Here is a 17,237-nt window from a genome sequence, read left to right as displayed (position 1 = left end):
GGTGGCTCCATCAACAAAGCATGGGCACATCATGCCATAGAAAGTAGCCATAGAAAAACACAGAGCTCAGCTTTTGAGTCAAGCTGCAATCGCAGGCCAATACCTGATGACAACCTCCTTGAAATGTCAGTGCTTATGGTGAAACGATGCTTTTTTATGAGGCAGCCACCTGTTCCCACTGCATTAGCTCATTGCCACTCAAGTCAACTTTTCTATCCTCAGCTGTAGAGTAGTTTTAATTAAAGTGATTTATTACTTCATACCACCTGGTTTCCTATTTTTGGAATTTTTTTCCGAAGCTAATTTTCTTCTGTATCGTTTCATCACTTGAATTGCACTTTAAGGAACTCTTCCCACTGATGTCACTGGGACCAGAAGAGGGCATGTGGGTTTTAACTGAACAGTGTCGTAGAAACAATGTATTTTTAAGTTGGGTTAGCTTTGTTTGGCATATTTATTTACACCTCTAACAACTAATGAGTTTCCTGGCTCCAAGCCGTATCTCTTAGCAATAACTTTTTTTCAGATCCTTGGGAGTTACCTTCTCCAAAGTCTGGTGCGTTTCCTCTTGACCTCTTAATGTAGTTTCTAGGTCCTAAAGCTAAGAAAGGACTATAGTTGCCACTAAAGTTAAAGGATAGCCATGACAGCGTGGAGAATTAAGGTCATTATGGAAGCTGCGTAGTTGGAAATTATCTCTATGTAAGAGGAGCTCTAATACTTGCGTACTAAGATATGCAAAATGATTGGTAAACGTGTTGGCCTGAAACCCAAACACCAAGAGATCAACTCATGCCTAGTGTGAAGTCCACTGGCAAGGCTTCCTTTGACTTCTGTTGAGGCAGGTCGGGTGTCTGTGAAGGTGAACCGTTAAAATAATGGCACCATAAAGACATAAGGATCACCTTGGGCCTTACAGATGCTTTGCAGTAGAAGAAAGTGATTAACTTATATTTCCGTTCACCTTTTGTTTGCAGGCATCATATATTTTAGCCCCTTCTTAAGCAGGCTTTTTAATTACTGATCCTCCACCAGGAAAACTTGAAGAAATCGTCCAGCTCCCACAAGGAGCAGGGTCGTGCTGAAACGGGAGAGGGGTCAGCACGCGACACCCAGCCCTGGACACTTGGCCTGCACGGACAGGGAGCCCAACTGGGCACCCTGCAGCCAGGGTAGCCGCAGGAAACACGAGAGCTCTGGGCTCGCCTTAAGGTTGCACTGTTTTTCCTGCCATTGTCAAGTGACATTAGCAAAGGTTTCTGGGTTCGGGTGATTTGCTCTTTCCTGATGTGACTCTGAGGAAGCCCTCGCTGCAGTGACAGTGGTACCGGCGGGAGCACTGCCAGGTGCTTTCGGCGGCCAGATGTGTGTGTGTTAGCATAGGCTGGGCCAGATTGATGGTACTTAGAGAAATCAGTTATTGTCATGTACTGTCTTCATGCTGTGCCAGATTATTGAAAGATGAACAGATGATGTTAGTGTTCACTTCCTCTGCAGGAGTTTGCATGCTTCTGCTTTCGGGCCACCTGCCATGAACAGGGGACATTGCTTATTGATCTCTCAGCTACTGCAAGCGTGAGCTGAGAAGCTAGGGGGGCTTTCCATCAGGTTTTGGTTGGTGTCCGTCAGCCGTTGAGCAGGAGGCTGGCTCATAACATTTCAGTGCCTTTTCAGGGCTGGCGGGTAAAAGCAGAAGAACAAGGAAGTAGAAGATGTCTTAATTTGCAGGTTGGGGGGGGGGAGGGGGGAGATGTCAGTCTCCACTTTGCCAGCCTGGAGAAACTGCTTCGCTCCCACAGCAGGAGTGTGTATCTGGGAGAGAGAAGGAAGATCCCCATGGGGATTCCCCGTGAGGTTTCTCTGTGGTGCAACCACCCCTAAAAGTACAAGGCATTTGGTGGGGGTGAGGAGGGTGAGTGTTTTGCTTTTGTTGTCATTGTTTTGATTTTTCTGTTGATTTGTTTAAGTTTTTAATGCTCAGGACTTTTCTGGTTCCTCCTGGCTTTATTTCCTAGATAGCGAAGGCGGGAGGATGTCTTCCTAAGCAGAAGAAGATACCTTCAGCCCAAGCAGAGGGCGCACTTTCCAGTGCCTTCCCCCAGTACAGACCACAGGGTAGCAGGGATAAAACCCTCAAAAGAGTTGTTCCTTGTTGAAGAGGGTTTCTTTGCATGAGACTCGCATGTCTAGATTTAAGCCTTGAATGTCTGTCGTGATGCTCAGAGGAGTGACGTGCCCGGCAGGATAAGCTGAAGGGCGCTGAGCGCTTCGACTCGCAGCCCGTTTCCGTAGCCCGCTGGTGTGTGCCGCTCTGAGTCGTAGTGGGGAAAGGCCAATGAGCTCCTGATTACAGCAAAGGGGCGAAGAGCAAAGAAGCCCCTTGGATGTACTAAAACAAGAGACTTTACTTTTCAGCTCTTCTGAAGCATATCAGCTGAGCTATCCGATCTTGGTAGCAGTGGCCAAGGAAAGTAAATACCCACCCTCCCGCAGAGAGGTCCCCGTCAGGGCAGGGAGACCTCTTGGCCATGTCCTTGAGAGAGAGGTGTGAAGCATCTCGCCTCTACACCGAGCTCCTGGCAGGCATCGGTCCCCAGGCTCCACATCAAGCTCCCCGGTTCCCACTGCATCTGCAGGCCTGCGTGTCCTTGGGCTGGAGGCAGCTAGCGACAGGGCTGCACTTGGGGCTGAAGCGAGCTCCTGTAGTCGGAGAGTGGTCCTGGGGCTCCACAAACTCTAGCCAGTCATGCAGTTCCCCTTCTCTACAAGTTTTTGCCATATTTTTCCTATGATTTACGTATTTCATTTTTCCTGCATCTTCACGTAGCACCTGCACGTAGTTCCCTGGAAGGAGGTAAACAGCAGCGCTTACAAGCCAACAAGCGTGCCACCCAGCAGTGTCCCCCCGTGAGCCAACCATGGCCTTCCCAGAGGAAGCATCTGCACAAGATCCTGCCCTCTATCTCTAGCAGCTCCTAGCTATTCTAGAAAACGCCCTCCAAACTGGATTTGTCTCCTTCTAAGTGCCTATTGGGAGGTGAGCCCTGGTTACCCGCTTCAAAATATCACCTGCAGTTAGGTTACGCTCTTAAAGGTAGTGATCTGAGGATCACTCAGGCCCGTGAGGAGGGCAGAGGCTATTCTGGGTCGTGGAGTTCGGCCCCCAGCATTGCTGGCCCATGTCCTCCAGTCCCTCACAAGCTGCAGGGGGTTACTGGTAAAAGAAGACCCTCTAGATCCTCTAGGCATTTTTTTTTCCTGCTCCCTGGAAAAAACCCTGAAAGTTTGCTTCAGCAAACTGATTGACAAGGACAAGAGGTGTTTGAAGGGCTCAGTTCCTAAACAAGCTCTGAATCCCAACCTGCAAGTTTGGACTAAAGGACTCAGCAGCTTAGCTCAGTCCATGCCGTCCGCGTGGCCCTGCTGGAGGGACAAGGTGCAGGGTCCGCGCTGGAGGAAGGTGCTCTGGGAGCCCCGAACCTCTGCCCTGCACAGGGCAGAGCTGGGAGAGCTCTGCTGCCTGAAGTCAGCGAGCTGGGATGGGTGGGAATACAGGGGAACTGATCTCCAGCCATGTGGACGACGCTCCCTGAATTTTCTCTTCCCTGTCTGGGCAGCTTTGTGGTCTGCCTGCAAGAAAGGAGGAGTGTGAACATAAGAGATGTGAAGAATTCTTTGGGGAAAGAGTTGAGCCCAGCCTTTTCCACCAGGAAAAATTAATGCTTGTCCTTTCTGCCAAGAGATTAAGATGAACACATGGCACCTGCCAAATTCAGCGGAGCAACAGTTGGTGCACGAACATGTCACCTGCTGATCTTGAGAGGAGAGGCCCTGGGGAAGGGGAAAGCGGAGGACAGAAATTGGCAGCAGGGAGGTTTACCTCGCCTGGACCCTGCACCCCGTGGAGCTGTGTCCCGTGTGCCTGGTGTGGTGGGACCACCCGAGTGGCCTCCACCAGACAAGGTCCCTTTGTGGGAATGACGATTGCCATATGCAAACGGCCTCTTTCTGGTGTCCAAAAATTCTTTGCCCGGTTGCAAAGGAAGCGCCCCGCGAGGCAGGAGCTGAGCGGGGGCTGCCTCACCGCTCTCACCTCGCGCTCTGGCTGAAGCAGCCGCCCTAAGGCAGATGGTAGCGGCTTGCAAGAATGGGTGTTTTTGGGAGGCTTCTGTCGTGTGACAGGCGCTGGGTGGGCCGCAGGCTGTGTGGCGGGTGACAGACAGCTCTGGCGGGCTGTCAGCTGTTGAGAGGTCCAAGGGATGTCGGTGGCAGGACAGCAGACAGCTGTCTGCGTCGCAGGAAGCCTTGGCAGCTGCCTCGTGGCTGGCCAGTCGTGCCAGAGCCCAGATGGAGTCACTGGGCACAGAGGGGTCCATCCCCTGCCTCAGGCTCCCCTGCCTCGGAGGGGCACTGCGGCCGGGCACGGGGGACCTCGTGTGGTTATTGACCCCTCCGATCGCAGGCTGGGAATATCTGCTCAGCAGGGGATGAGGGAGTGCAGCGCTGAGGGTGTAAAGGTCCTTTCTGTTCTGTTTCTTTGGAAAAAGACGTGCACAAAAATAAATACAGAGTGCAGCTGAAAGGCAGGAGGAGACCAGGATGAATTCTGTGAGCAGAAATGCTTGTGAAATGCCTGCTGGGCCCTCTGCAAGCTTTGTGTGAATACGGCCTTGTTGTGTTCATGCGCGAAGCTCCGTTGCAGTTTTGGGGTTTACACCGTGCTTTAAAGCTAACCTTGATGTTTTTCTGAGTCAAGACCTGTCACTTGCCTCTCTCAGTATTCCCCACAGGATTTGGCTGGGTACCAAATGGCTTTGTTTACTAAATGCTGATGGCTTTCCTCTTTGTTGCTAGATAGTTGGCCTGCAGCGCCCTAGAGGTGTTCGCTGGGCAGGCAGCGGGCAATGCTACCATTTTAGCCAAAACGGTTCTGTTTCCTCCACTCCAGCAGGCTGCACAGTGCAACCACAGTTGTCCAGGGCATGGATATGTGTGGAACTGTTCCCTGGTTCTCATCCTTGCTGGGGAAAGTCCCAAGTTCCAGGGCCCAGTTATGTGATTCATTGTGCAGCAGCTCCCAGGATGTTTGGAAACTCGGTTTTATATTGTGCTAGTTTCCGTCGCTCCAAGGTTATAGGTGGATAATCCAAGCAAGTGGTGAATGGGAGTGCCTCTAAAAGATGGAGACAGAGTGATCTTCAGGACTTTTTTGCTTAGGCAGATTGCATTCACTGACTGGATTTTTGCCACTAGCTCATATCCATGAATGCGCTGCCTGGGGAAGGAGCAGTAGAAGCTCCTTTCCCAGCCACATCTCCCGTACTGTACGCCAGATGATCTGTTTTCGGAAGGTCTTCAGCTGGAGAGCACGTTAGTATTTAACATACTCTGAACTGTTGTGTTTTCAGTTGCTGTTCAGTCCTGGTTATTTAAACCCAGAGGTGAAATATAAATTCACTGCGTTTGTGTTTCCCTATACTGTGTTGCAGCCCCTCTCAGATCACCCAAGTGCGAGAGGGTGGTCTGGCCTTTGCCTTCTCCTTCCAGGGATGAGGTTGGCTGCATCTCCGTGTGGTTCTGTGGGACGTGTCCTCCATCTCCTGGTGGCAGGGCAGCACTGCAGCCTGGAGAGCAGCAGCATCCAGGCACCCGACGCTGCCTGAGGCCCTCGCAATGGGGATTTCGTGACCTTGCACTGATTTTCTGCAGCTGGTTCTGTCCGTAGGAATCGTCCCAGGGACGAGAGAGAAAAGCTCTTTGAGAAAGGAGAGCAAAGCCTTTACGTATTTCCTCTCTTCTGCAAGGCTGAGCCCTCTAGACTGCTGCAGAGCGCTGCATTTTATCCAAAAGCATCTTGTTTTGGATGCTGGTGGTTGCAGAGGCAGGGGAGCGGTCTCTGTTCAGGGTCATAGGCTCTCTGCGGGCCCTAGAAACTTTTGTCCTGAACCTGAAGAAGGTTTTAACAAGGTTATTTTACTACATTCCTGCCAGATGAAACCCCAGCAGTACGCAAGAGCTCTTTTCCCAGGCTAACCAGAGGGGAGGTGCTACAGTGTGAACAGTTTAAGGAGGGGGAAACGTTAGGGGTTTTCTCTCTTCACCACTGACAATTAGCTTAGCGTGTTCTCGGGCCTCAAAAGCTACCTGAGGTCTGAGTCTTTCTTTCTGGAGTCTCCCAGCAGAAGCTTAAAGGACCCTGTTCAAAGTGTTTTTCACAATTAATGAAGAGGTCAGGGGCAGGGGTGAATGTTCTCAGTGTTGCAGCCGCAGCTCAGGACTCAGGGATTTTTCTATGTAGAGTTTTGCCCCTTCATCACTTCTTCCCTTTTTGGGCTTCTTGTGAGTGCCGAGAACCTGGCACCAAGGGAAACTGGCATGCAAATTCTTAGGTTTATTTTTGTAAATTATTTTGAAAGCGTGACAAGGAAGTTGCAAATGGATCTGAGCAAAGATAGCAAAAGACCACAAAGGGGAAGAGACTGTAGCAATAAGATATGGGAATGCCATGTCCCATCAGGGACTCTGCAGAGCCTGTGCCAGGCCCTAGAGCAACCTCCCTGCACCACTGGCTTTCTGTGGGGGGTGGAGGGAAGAATTTGGGAAATTCCCAGCCGTGTCTGTCTCCAGCTCTACACCAGGCTGTCCCTGGTGGCTGACCCTTCCCAGTTGTCCGCCCCACAGCTTGTGCCTACAGCCCCCTTGCCTGCAGCAGTCAGAGCAGGACGGCATCCCATGAGCATGGCTGGCAGCTGGCACTCGGCTCTCTGGGCTCTGCACGGGCACTAACACTGTGCCAATGGACCAGTTAGTTTAGTCCAAGGGTGGCAAAGCTGCTTCCAGAATCACGTCTGTGCAGCTTTGGGTACACGTGCAGTGCATAAGAGCCGCTGGCGTTGTGGTGTGGCGTATGTTGGCCTGCTTCGCCCGCTGCCTGGGGCTCCTGAAATGCTTTCAGCGAGCAATCACTTGCCAGCATTGAGTGAATTGCCCATATTTTTTCAAATTGTTCAAGTCTTTCCCCTACACTGTCCTCCTTTCCAAAGATGGCAGCCAAGAACTTCTCATGTTCAACCCTCCTGTTGTGCCTCCAGCTGGGAAGCTGCAGGTGCGGTTTGTAAGAGGTACCTGCACCTGCCAGGTGGTGACAGCAAACCCTTCCTGCAGAAAGTGCTCAGTGGGGCTGCTGATTGCAGAGGCTCCAGGGCATAAACCCAGCATGTGCCTGAGTCACTGAATGGCAGCCCGGGCAGTCACACAGGAGGGACACAAAGGTTCAGCTGGCAGAAGTGGCTGGCACAAGGCTATAGGGCTAAGCTCAGCACAGGAAGCTTGTTGCTTGCCCCACGAGCCTCCAAGATATTATCAGAAGTTTGATATTGCTGCAGAAGTGCTCTGCCTTGAAACACATTTTTTTTAATATGAACTTGGCTGGCAAGTCCCAGGGCTGTGATGAGCTCGTGGGTCTCCAAGTCCTCATGAACGCTACCGAGCCCCATGTCCTTGAGCCATGGTGATGACACTAAGCAGGCTCTTTGGTGCAGACCTTGGTTTTGTGCTCGCTCTTGTTCCCGTTAGGTTTGCTGCGACATGTAGAAACCCGAAGCAGCTGAGAAGGGGGCAGGAGCCCCCCCCCCCCCCCCCAAAGCCGGAGTCGGGGCTCCCTGATGGGCTGAGTGCTGGCCAGAGCACACCAGTCTGTTCTTGTGCCACCTCCTCAGGGCTTCCTGCCCAGGCCAACCTGGGGTGGCGGGGGAATGGCCTGCTCCGGAGTCTCTGCTCACATCTGAGTTGTTCCCAGTCCCCTCAGTGCAAACGCAGGCAGAGGAAATGGGCCCTGCCCCAAAAGTCCTACCCCTCTGTCAGAGGCACCACCTAGGGAAAGGCAGGAGGGAAGAGAAGGCACTGAGAGGGGGAAACGGCTTGCCCGTGGCCATGCAAAAGCTTGAAAGCACGCTCGCAGCCCCGAGTCCTGCCCAGGGAATCTGCAGTCGCCGGCCTGCGTTGCTAACTCTGCCTGTGTCTGCCCTAGGTATCGCTCAGCCACGAGTGCACTCGCGCCGTCATGAAGCTGATGTACTGTCCCCACTGCCGGGGCATGTCCAGCGTGAAGCCATGCAACAACTACTGCCTCAACGTTGTGAAGGGCTGCCTGGCCAACCAAGCGGACTTGAACACGGAGTGGAAGTACCTGATGGGTAAGATGGTCATGCTACACACCAGTGACACCTTTTGAACTCCCCAAGGTAGTGCATGGAGAGTAAAGAAGAGACCACTGGAAGAGCTGAAGGAGGCTCTTTTACACTACAATTTCTCTGCCTGTGGCTTTAGTCTAGAAGCTGTTGCAGGACATTGTACTGGGCTTTAATACCATTACAAAGAGCAGTGCTGGGCTGGCCGATGAGGGCCGGAAGACTTGTCATCTTATCTTTTCCCATTTGGGGTTATCTTCACATTAGGTTCAACTAAGCTTTTTTCCCTCCCAAGTGCTGAGGCTTAGGGACAGCTCCTGTCATCTATACGCTGTCTGAGCTACCTTGTCATCCATACCAGAGGTAACCTGAGAAGCACTTGGCAGTCCTTCTTGGGAGGTCGTCTAGAAATGTGAAGCCATAAAGTGTTTTCCTGGGTGAAGAGCAAAGGGATCAGAACTGCATGCTTTTAAACTGAAAGAGGCCTGCTAAATACAGAGGGGAGGCAGAGGTTACAAGCTATGGGAGAAGTGTTAAAATCAGATTTGTACTTTAAGTGAGAAAATAGCTCATTTCATGTTTGTTTTGTCCCCTGACTGAGATAACGGGTCTCTTAGAGTGGGTTGTTTGAGTACAGATGTGTCCGTTTTCTTGATTTTAAAGTCAGAAATATCACTGTGATGGTGTGATCTGATCTCCTCTGCAACACAAGCCAGGGCACTTCAACACAGGCATTTCCACAGGAAGTTTGGCATTGCCCGATCCAACCAGGACATCTCTTTTAAGAAGACCTCCGGTATCATTTAGCTGCTTTCCTAAGGCCTGTGGCAAGTGGCTCCTGGTTTAAGGGTGAACTAAAGTCCTGGTGGGGCGGGCAGAAGTGTGAAACAGGAAAGAGCAAACGTGTGTATTACATGGTGCTGAAAGCGCAGGACTCTGTGGAGTCAGGGGAGGCCCTTGCTGTCTCTACTTCTGAGAGGGGCTTGCAGAACTGATGGGCGTGGTGTAAGGTCGGTTTGGGTCTGCTTTTAGAAAATGGTACGTTTGCATAGCAGCACATATACTCTCCCCTGCTGCAGTCCCTCAAGGAGATTATTTGCATCTGACTGTTCTTCTAGCTGGTGGAGGTCGCACTCCTCCTTTTGCACACAGAACATCACCCAGAAAGCTGCTGCTTCTCTCCAAGGCTATATGCTTAGACCTGGAGTGGTCTGAGGCCTTGATGTTTGTCTAGGCTCACGGAGGCAGTCAGCAGGGCAGACGAGCTTTGGGGTTGCCTTTTCCCTTGCCTCACAGCCCGCTGCCTGGCCTTTGTGCTTCTGACCAGGCACTAGCAAGGCTTCCAGGTCACCTGAGCTCGAGGACTCTCTAAGTCATTTCCCCTTCCTCTTATCCAGGAGTAATAACATTCCTTAATGCCATCAAGGGTGGTAATTTTCTACTCCCAGCAGCATTCTGCTGACCAAAACCATTTCCTGTCCAGTTAGGGTAGAGCAAAAATGGACGTCCTGTTTGCATATGGCACAGCTGAGGCAGGGGAACCTCCCTTCATGCCTGGGACTGCGAGCTGTAGGATGGAGCCACTGTGTCACCTGGGCAGGGGCTCTGGGCAGTCCAGCGCATCTGCAAAGCAAGTGCCCTCTCTGTCACCGGCTCTGGTCTTGATGCCCCAGGGCAATGTGGAAGCCCTTGGGGATGTCTCTGGGGCTGTGAGATGCTGTAAGAACCCAAGGGCACTGGGTTACGTACTTGTAAGGGTTGCGTATGCTGTTAAACTGACAGCAGCGGGCTTAGGATCCGGCCTTCGTTAGTAACATACCACCACTGAGAACCTAGTGTTTCTGCACAAACCTCACTTAGGCCTCATGGAAGTCCTTTGGGGGCCTTCTGCCAAGTCCTGCTGGTTTACCCAGGCAAGGAATTGAATCGAGTTCCTCGCAAGTTTGAAATGGTGGTGGGCTTTCTTTACGCCCTGTCTGGCTGGACTCCTGCTCACAGGAAATGAGCTGTGCACCCCACAGGTAGCATCAGTCCTTTAAAGCAGTATCACAGGTGGCTCCTACGCACTGTGGGGTGGGGGAGGATGCAGGAGATGTTTTACTGTTACTCAGCTAAGTGCCTGGAATAATTCACCTGGTGGTTTCATTATTCATGAATAACGTTGACTGTGCAAGCTCATGCTGAATAAGCTTTCCTACAGCATCACACCATCTGCTCTGACAGTCTCCTGCCAGGCTGATGGGCAAAGTATCAGGAATTAGGATAAAAGAATTAATCACTGCTAATGAATCACTCAGTTTGCTAATGGGACAGTTCTTCAACCTAGACCTAGGGATTTGACCCTCTTTACATAGAGAAGAAAAATCAACGGGAAGCCATCACAGTTGTTTCCTTCCATATGGGCAGGCCACAGGAAGGTGAAACGCTTTCTGTTCCAGACGAAGGCTGGCCGCCACTGCGCTCTGCCAGATCCCTAGTCCTCCCAGGTCTTTGGTGTGCCATGGGGGACAGTGACGACACTGGAGCATCTGAGGTCACAAGTAACTGAATGCCAAATCCCTAAATCATGATGCAGTTTATGTGTGCTCTGCCCTCTAAGCTGCTGAGCCCTAAAAGCAGAAGTGGTTGAAAACTGAGTCCAGGGCTCCTGAGGGATAGGCAGCAGCTCAGCAGTGGCTTTCAAAACTATAATTTTCAATTTACAAACTCAAACTCTGTAAAAATCCCATTTTAGATGCCTAAGACAGTTGTGGCTCTGCCCTGAGATCCTATTTCAGTCTTTGTGGGACACTGAGGATGTCAGCTTTCCTATGCAGTGGCATTTCCCCGTGCCCTGAGCCATGTGGGCAATTAGCTTGTCCTCGCTTCAAACCGAGGTGGAGTGCTGAAAAGCATCTGGCGTAGGCAGAGGTTGGTTACTTCTTGCAAGCCAAGCACCACTCCAGCGAGGCAGGAGTTTCCAGAACAGGCAGGAGCACTGCCCAGAGTCAGTCCTGAGACCAACAGAGCTTTCTGAGATGAGGGAGGCAGCAGGCGCCTTTCAGTCACTCGCTGTATTCTCTTACCGCTTTAGCAGCGGGCGTTTTGGTCTGCTCCTTTGCGTTTATTGCATGACATTTCCTTGGTGGGTCTGGCATTGTCTTTCCAGAGGTGGTGATGTGAAATACTTTTTTCTCGCTGTGTGGCTCCCACAGAAGCTGTTCCCACGTCCACCTTCCTTTGGTGCTTTACTGACACCAGTCCTCCCGCGTTCAGTGGCTGCAGTGCTTTGCTGAGACAGGCAATGAGGTGGGAGGGTTAGCTCCAAGTATTGTTAGGCACTGCTTGATACTTCTGCACCATTTTTCCTTTCTGTAGCACCCCAGCAGCTTCTGGCCCCTTGGTGCGAATACAGGTTGCACTTAGCATTTGCAGGAGGTGACTTCTGTTCCTCTGCCGCTGCGGCTGGCTTTGCCACTGTCCGAGGAAGTAGTGAATTTTGAACACTGTCCAGTTCCGAAGGACAATGAGCATGCGTTTGGGAAGAGGTGAAAATGGAGAGGTCTTTCAAAAGCCAGCATGCAAAGGGGCCAAAGTTTACCCTGCCCAGCGTGAGGGTATGCTCTAACTCGGTTTGTACAGAGTCTGATGAAAGGGTGTCTCTGTCTTCATTTTGCTAGATTCTCTGGTCGTAGTGGCTGATCGGATTGATGGACCGTACAATGTAGACACTGTAATAGGAACTATTCACGTGAGGATTTCTGAAGCTATTTCTAACTTACAAGAAAACAAAGACTCAATCACAGCCAAGGTAAGAGTGCATGCCTGGGCCTGACTGACGGTACACCATGTGTAATTGCTGGGGCCAACGTTTTTTGTGCTCACCATTCAGCTGGATTAAGGGAGATGAAAGAAGAAAGAGAGAGATTAACTGCTCACTCTTTTAATGATGAGAAACCACCTGTCCTATGTAGAGAAAAACCTTCTCAGGTGTTTTCAAATGTTACTCTCAGCCACCTCCAGCCAGCTTCCTTAGGTACAGGCATGCAAGGGTGGTACTGAATTTGCGATGCCTGTGGGAAGCATGGTGCCCTTTGCTGTGAGGTGCCTCTGTGTCTGCATCTAAAGAGCTTTGAAGTATTTTCACAGAGCTGAGGCCTTTGCAGAACGTGCACAGCCCTTCTTACACTAGAGACAGATGGCAGCTGCTTTAACCTGCCAGGGAGGATGTTCTGCAATGGAAACACCGGGCTGTCAGGTTGTATTTGTGGGACTGGGCTGCAGTCTGGCAGTCAATCTGGAGACTGTGAAACAAGCTCTCCTGATGCTCACCTGTCTTTCAAGGAGCTTACTGCAGAAGATCTCTTCTGTTGGTCTCTATTTTTAGTGTTTTTCCATTAACCACAGTCACCTCTCTGGATGCAGGTGAGAAAAGCTTTGGCCAAAAAGCAGCCCCACCAGGGCTTCTGCTTTTTGCCCAGGCGTTCTCCAAGTCCTCACGGCTATCCAGCAGTTGGAACCGGGACGCAGGTGAAGGGTGTGGGGCAGGCACTGACTGGGTCTCAGAGAGGGGAAGGAGCAGAAGCGCTGCTTTGCCAAGCAGGGCTTCACTAGCACTCGTCACAGCACAGGTAGGCACCTGCATCCAAGTACTTGTTCAGATTTCTTTTCCAACATTAAAGGCGATATTCTTTCTCCCATTGTTAGGTGAGTCTGAAGTTGCCCACATAAAAGCAAGCCCATGGAGTGGGAAAATGACACCCTTCTCTTCTTCTGCAGAGAAGGGTGTTCCTGAGGGCCCTATAGTAAATGCAGTAAAAGCAAAAGGGTGTGACTAGCCTGGTCTCATCGGTGCTTGATTGGAGCAACCAAAGGTATTTGATAATACAATATTCTCAATATGATCTTGGAACCAGGTGAACACGGCAGCGTGTTTGGTGTCGGCACTGGGAGCAGAGTTTGGGAGCTGGCAACTTGCTGCAGCTGTAAGCACGGACAACTAAGGAGAACCAGCGTTAGTGCAGCCTGCAGAGCAAGGCTTAGGAGCTCTTTGTAGCTAATCTGCTTTAAAGGATCTGTCCAGAGATTTGCATCTGCATCTTAACTGTGCCACATGCCATCCTCTTCCTCTAAATGGATGCAGGCCAGGGATGCCTTTCATAAAGACACTGAATTCCGTCTGAAAAGTAGTTTGTTTGGGGTTCTTCCTCTCCATGGATCCACCTGTCAGGGTCTGGCAGGTCTTCACTGCTCTGCTGTTGAGAAACCTGCTAATGCCCAGCTTTGGCTTAGTGCTGACTAAGCGCTTTCTGAGAGGTTCCCCCCTGCAGGGCTCAGCGAGCTCCTTGTGGCTCTGGTGTTGAGCACTGCAGGGTGAACAGGCTAAGGATATCGTTGCCAGATGAGCTCAGGACCGTCTCAGGCCGATCCGGGCAGTTTTATCTCTAACGGTGAGAGCAGCAGGCTCAGGCTGCAGCTGTGGGCTTCTAAAATTGCCGGCCTAAAGCTGTCCCTGGGAAGGGCGCGCAGGGGGTGCCTTGTCTCCCTGCCCCTTCTCACCATTGCACCGGCACATGCCGTGCTGGAAGGGAGCGCAGGGATCAGGCCCCAGGCATCGCTCAGTCTCAGAGGTAGGTTTTGGAAAAAGGATTCACTCCTTATGAGTCCTTAAGAGTCCTTAAGGATTAATTCCTTCGGTTTTCACAAGTGGGTTTTTTGCACTGAGCAAAGGAGACGGATGAACTAATCAGCTTGGTGCGGAAGTGCCCTAGTCTGTTGGACTCATCTGGTCAGCAGGACACTGCGCCCCAGGAGGGGTTTCTAGGCTGAATGCCCCTTGGACACAGCAGTGAGGCTCACTGTCACCTTCGGGACTCTTGCTAAGATTAGGACTTTGCCGATGGCTTTCAGGATCCGCTAGCAAAAGCGTTGAGCAGCTGGCACGAGCTGTGTTACCGATACTAGCTGGCATCTGAGTTCTTGAGTTCTCTGCATTTAAAGGGATTCTGTCGAATTTATCAACAGCATCTGACAGCACACAGGTAATTGGACCAAACTTGGAGCCACCTTTTCGAATCAGAGGGCGTTCTTTGTAAGGGCTGCTGTTTCCTGAATCAAACGAACAATGTAAAAAGCCCCCCGACCTTTGACGTTTTCTTAAATTCAGCTCTCTGAGCACGCTAGTTACTGTAGCCGCAGTGAGACTCAGCTGCCTGAGCACTAGGTGTCTGCAGGGGAGGTGTCGCTGTCTGAACTGGACATGGAAGGACCCAGGCACTTCCAGGGAGCCCTTCATTTCATCCTGAAGGAGAGACCAGAGACGCTGTGCCTTGGAGGTACTTCTGCTCTCCTTTGGCTGAAGGGAGTCTGGGCAGATAGCTGGGATGAGAGGAGGTATCCGAAGTTAAGAGGTAAATCAGTTCTGCTTCCTCATTCCGCCTTGAAACGTCCAACCTGACAGATCTCGACGCGTCTATTCTGCTGTACTCTCCTGGTCCAAGGCGGTGTTAATTTGAGGAACGGTGCAAAAGTCATTGAAGAAGTCCCATCCCAGTCTGTTGTCCAAACCAGAGAACCTCACGTGCTCTGTAACTTTGAAGCCCACACCTCTGGCATAATGGATGTGACCAACTCCCATCTTGTTCTTCTGAGATCTCCCAGAATTTGTTTTGAATCATAATAGGAACAGATAAACTTGTTAAAGGTAATTTAATGCCAACATTAGTGAATCATCCAAAAACATGTACTAATTCTGTGTTTGTGCTGAACGTTTTGCCTGATAGCGGGAGCCAAAAGTAGTTCTAGTCGGCAGGAAAAACAAGTCTTGGCACAAGAGTTATCTGACCAAAAACTAAGCCCAAGTCTCAGAGATCTTGTAAGCAGGAAATATAAAAATACCTAAGGAAAAAAAAAAAACATAGCCAGGGAGTGACAATTAATTAAGGAAAGAGTATCAAACTACAGGACAGAGTTTGGTTTGTTTTTCAGGTTTTCCAAGGCTGTGGAAATCCCAAAATCAGCACGAGAGGCTCCAGTGGCGAAGATAAGAGAAGGCGAGGGAAAGTCACATTAGAAGCAAAATCCTCTGCAGTAGCACTGGAGATGCTGGTGAGTTTGTCCCCACTGGCGTCATGGGCCGTGTGTGCCGGGGGCCCTGTCGAGCCGCTCTGCAGGGAGGCGGGAGGCAGTAGCGTAGAGGGACTCCCTCACTAGCACAGCTCCGCGGCTGCTGGGAGCGCGCGTGCCCACCAAGGGCAGTGCTGGGTCCTATGGACAGACGTGATCTCTGGAGCCTATGGGCTACCACGACACTGGTCAACCAGGGAATTAAGTTCCTGTGGCTTTGCTGCTCTCTTAGGACCAGTCCTTTATGGACCATTTGGATTCTGTGGGCAGTGGGTTCTGCGATCCCCGCGATCCCTGTGTCTCTTCTGCTGCTGGCTCCTCAGTCACGGATATCTGCCCGCACCACCTGGCAGAGTCCTGCTGCCTCCTGCGAAGGCTGCTTCTCACCATTCCCCTCACGGCCCAGAAGGCTTCTTCTCCTGGGTACCGGAAATGTCCTTCAGCTTTGGGTGCTTGAGTTGAGGGCTGGTACTTAGGGAGAAGTTGGTGACACTTCTCGATCTGCATAAAAACAAGCTGTGTGATGTTATAACCAAAAAAAGCCTGAATGCTTGTCCTTTCCACAGCACTCTGGGCCCTAAGTATCCTCTTTCCTCACAGGTTTTAGATGCGAAAGGGAACCTGACAGCCCTCAAGTCTTACTGGGTCACCCTGCCCAGCGTGCTGTGCAGCAAGAAGGTCACGGCCGGCTCAGCAGCGGACGACAAGTGCTGGAATGGGATGACCAAGGGCAGGTACGCGGAAGGGGTCTAGACAACACCGTTGTGGGGTTGGTAAAAGGCAGTTACACGTCACCTCAACCTTAGCCCCCTCCATCCCCATGGGACTGAGCTGAAAGGTCTCTCCCTGTCCAGGGCAATGCCCCATTTCTTGAAAAACTGCTACCTGGGAGTTTCAAGTCTGTTGCTGTTTTGCTGTGTGCTGGGGTTTTAGGCATCAAAGTGCATTTGCCATGGAATGACTGTGTCATTTTTGTACTAATTCGTTAATTTTGCAGTACCACGTGCATTCAGACCCACTGGCAGAAGGGATGGATTTACCTCTGCAAACTCCAGAGCTGCCGCTGAGAATTGCATGCATTTCTTTCTAACCATGCTTGCTTTGAAATGCTTTTCCTTCATGAGAGGTGAAGTCAGGTGAAGTCCAAGGATTGCAGAAACAGCTCCCACCAGTGCTGATGGTTAAAGGGTGGCTGCCAGGGGCGAGCTGCCGCGGTCAGAAACCCACCTTGCTCCATTCCCTGTCCTGGGCCTGCCGGTCCCTGACGGCAAACGCGAGAGCCTGCCTGTACCACCACGGTGCCAGCGTTGCTCCCCGCAGCCTTATGGGGTCCCTTTTATATGGGCAGCCGGGGAGCTCGGCTCCCTGCCCACGGCAGTCACCGGCACTCAGCTTCCTCCTCTGCTCTCCTGGGGCGTTTGGGAGCCCAGCAGAGGTGCTGGGGGCCTCATCCTGCCCCTGGGCGCTGAGGGACGCACACAGCCCGCTTACATACGAAGGTTGTTTGACAAGCCGAGGCCGTTGACCTGCAGCTTCTCTGTGGTTCAAAATCGTTGGGTTTTTGCTGGCCCCTGTAATAGACAGAGGTGAGCTTAGTTTGGGAGAGGCACCGAAACCTGTTGCTTTCCTTTGTAGCTACCTGCCCGAGGTGATGGGGGACGGCCTAGCTAACCAGATTAACAACCCGGAGGTGGAGGTGGACATCACCAAGCCGGATATGACCATTCGCCAGCAAATCATGCAGCTGAAGATCATGACAAACCGGCTGGGCAACGCCAACATTGGGAACGACGTGGATTTCCAAGATGCGAGTGAGTTTAGCAGAAGTCCCAGGGGCCGGGGGGGTGTCACCGGCAGGCAAGGGGGGACCGAGCCTGCGATCCTGGCAGTCTGCAGAGGCCCCACAGGGCCATGACCGTAGCGGCTGACCCACAGCAGAGGGAT

The 17,237-nt window shown here is 51.6% G+C and overlaps 1 protein-coding gene across 1 annotated transcript in view; it reads left to right on the top strand.

Annotated features, from left to right (window-relative positions):
* Window positions 1-17,237, top strand: part of GPC1 (glypican 1) — a 187,354-nt gene that overhangs the window by 166,269 nt on the left and 3,848 nt on the right. The window contains exons 4-8 of the mRNA XM_068954346.1: window positions 8,030-8,195; window positions 11,849-11,979; window positions 15,156-15,275; window positions 15,894-16,027; window positions 16,929-17,104. Of these exons, the coding sequence (XP_068810447.1) occupies window positions 8,030-8,195; window positions 11,849-11,979; window positions 15,156-15,275; window positions 15,894-16,027; window positions 16,929-17,104 (727 nt within the window). The remainder of the gene's footprint in view (window positions 1-8,029; window positions 8,196-11,848; window positions 11,980-15,155; window positions 15,276-15,893; window positions 16,028-16,928; window positions 17,105-17,237) is intronic.

The sequence above is a fragment of the Struthio camelus genome, chromosome 9, assembly GCF_040807025.1.
Source record: "Struthio camelus isolate bStrCam1 chromosome 9, bStrCam1.hap1, whole genome shotgun sequence".
NCBI classification, from domain to species: Eukaryota; Metazoa; Chordata; class Aves; order Struthioniformes; family Struthionidae; genus Struthio; species Struthio camelus.
This window is presented reverse-complemented; position numbering and strand designations above follow the sequence as displayed.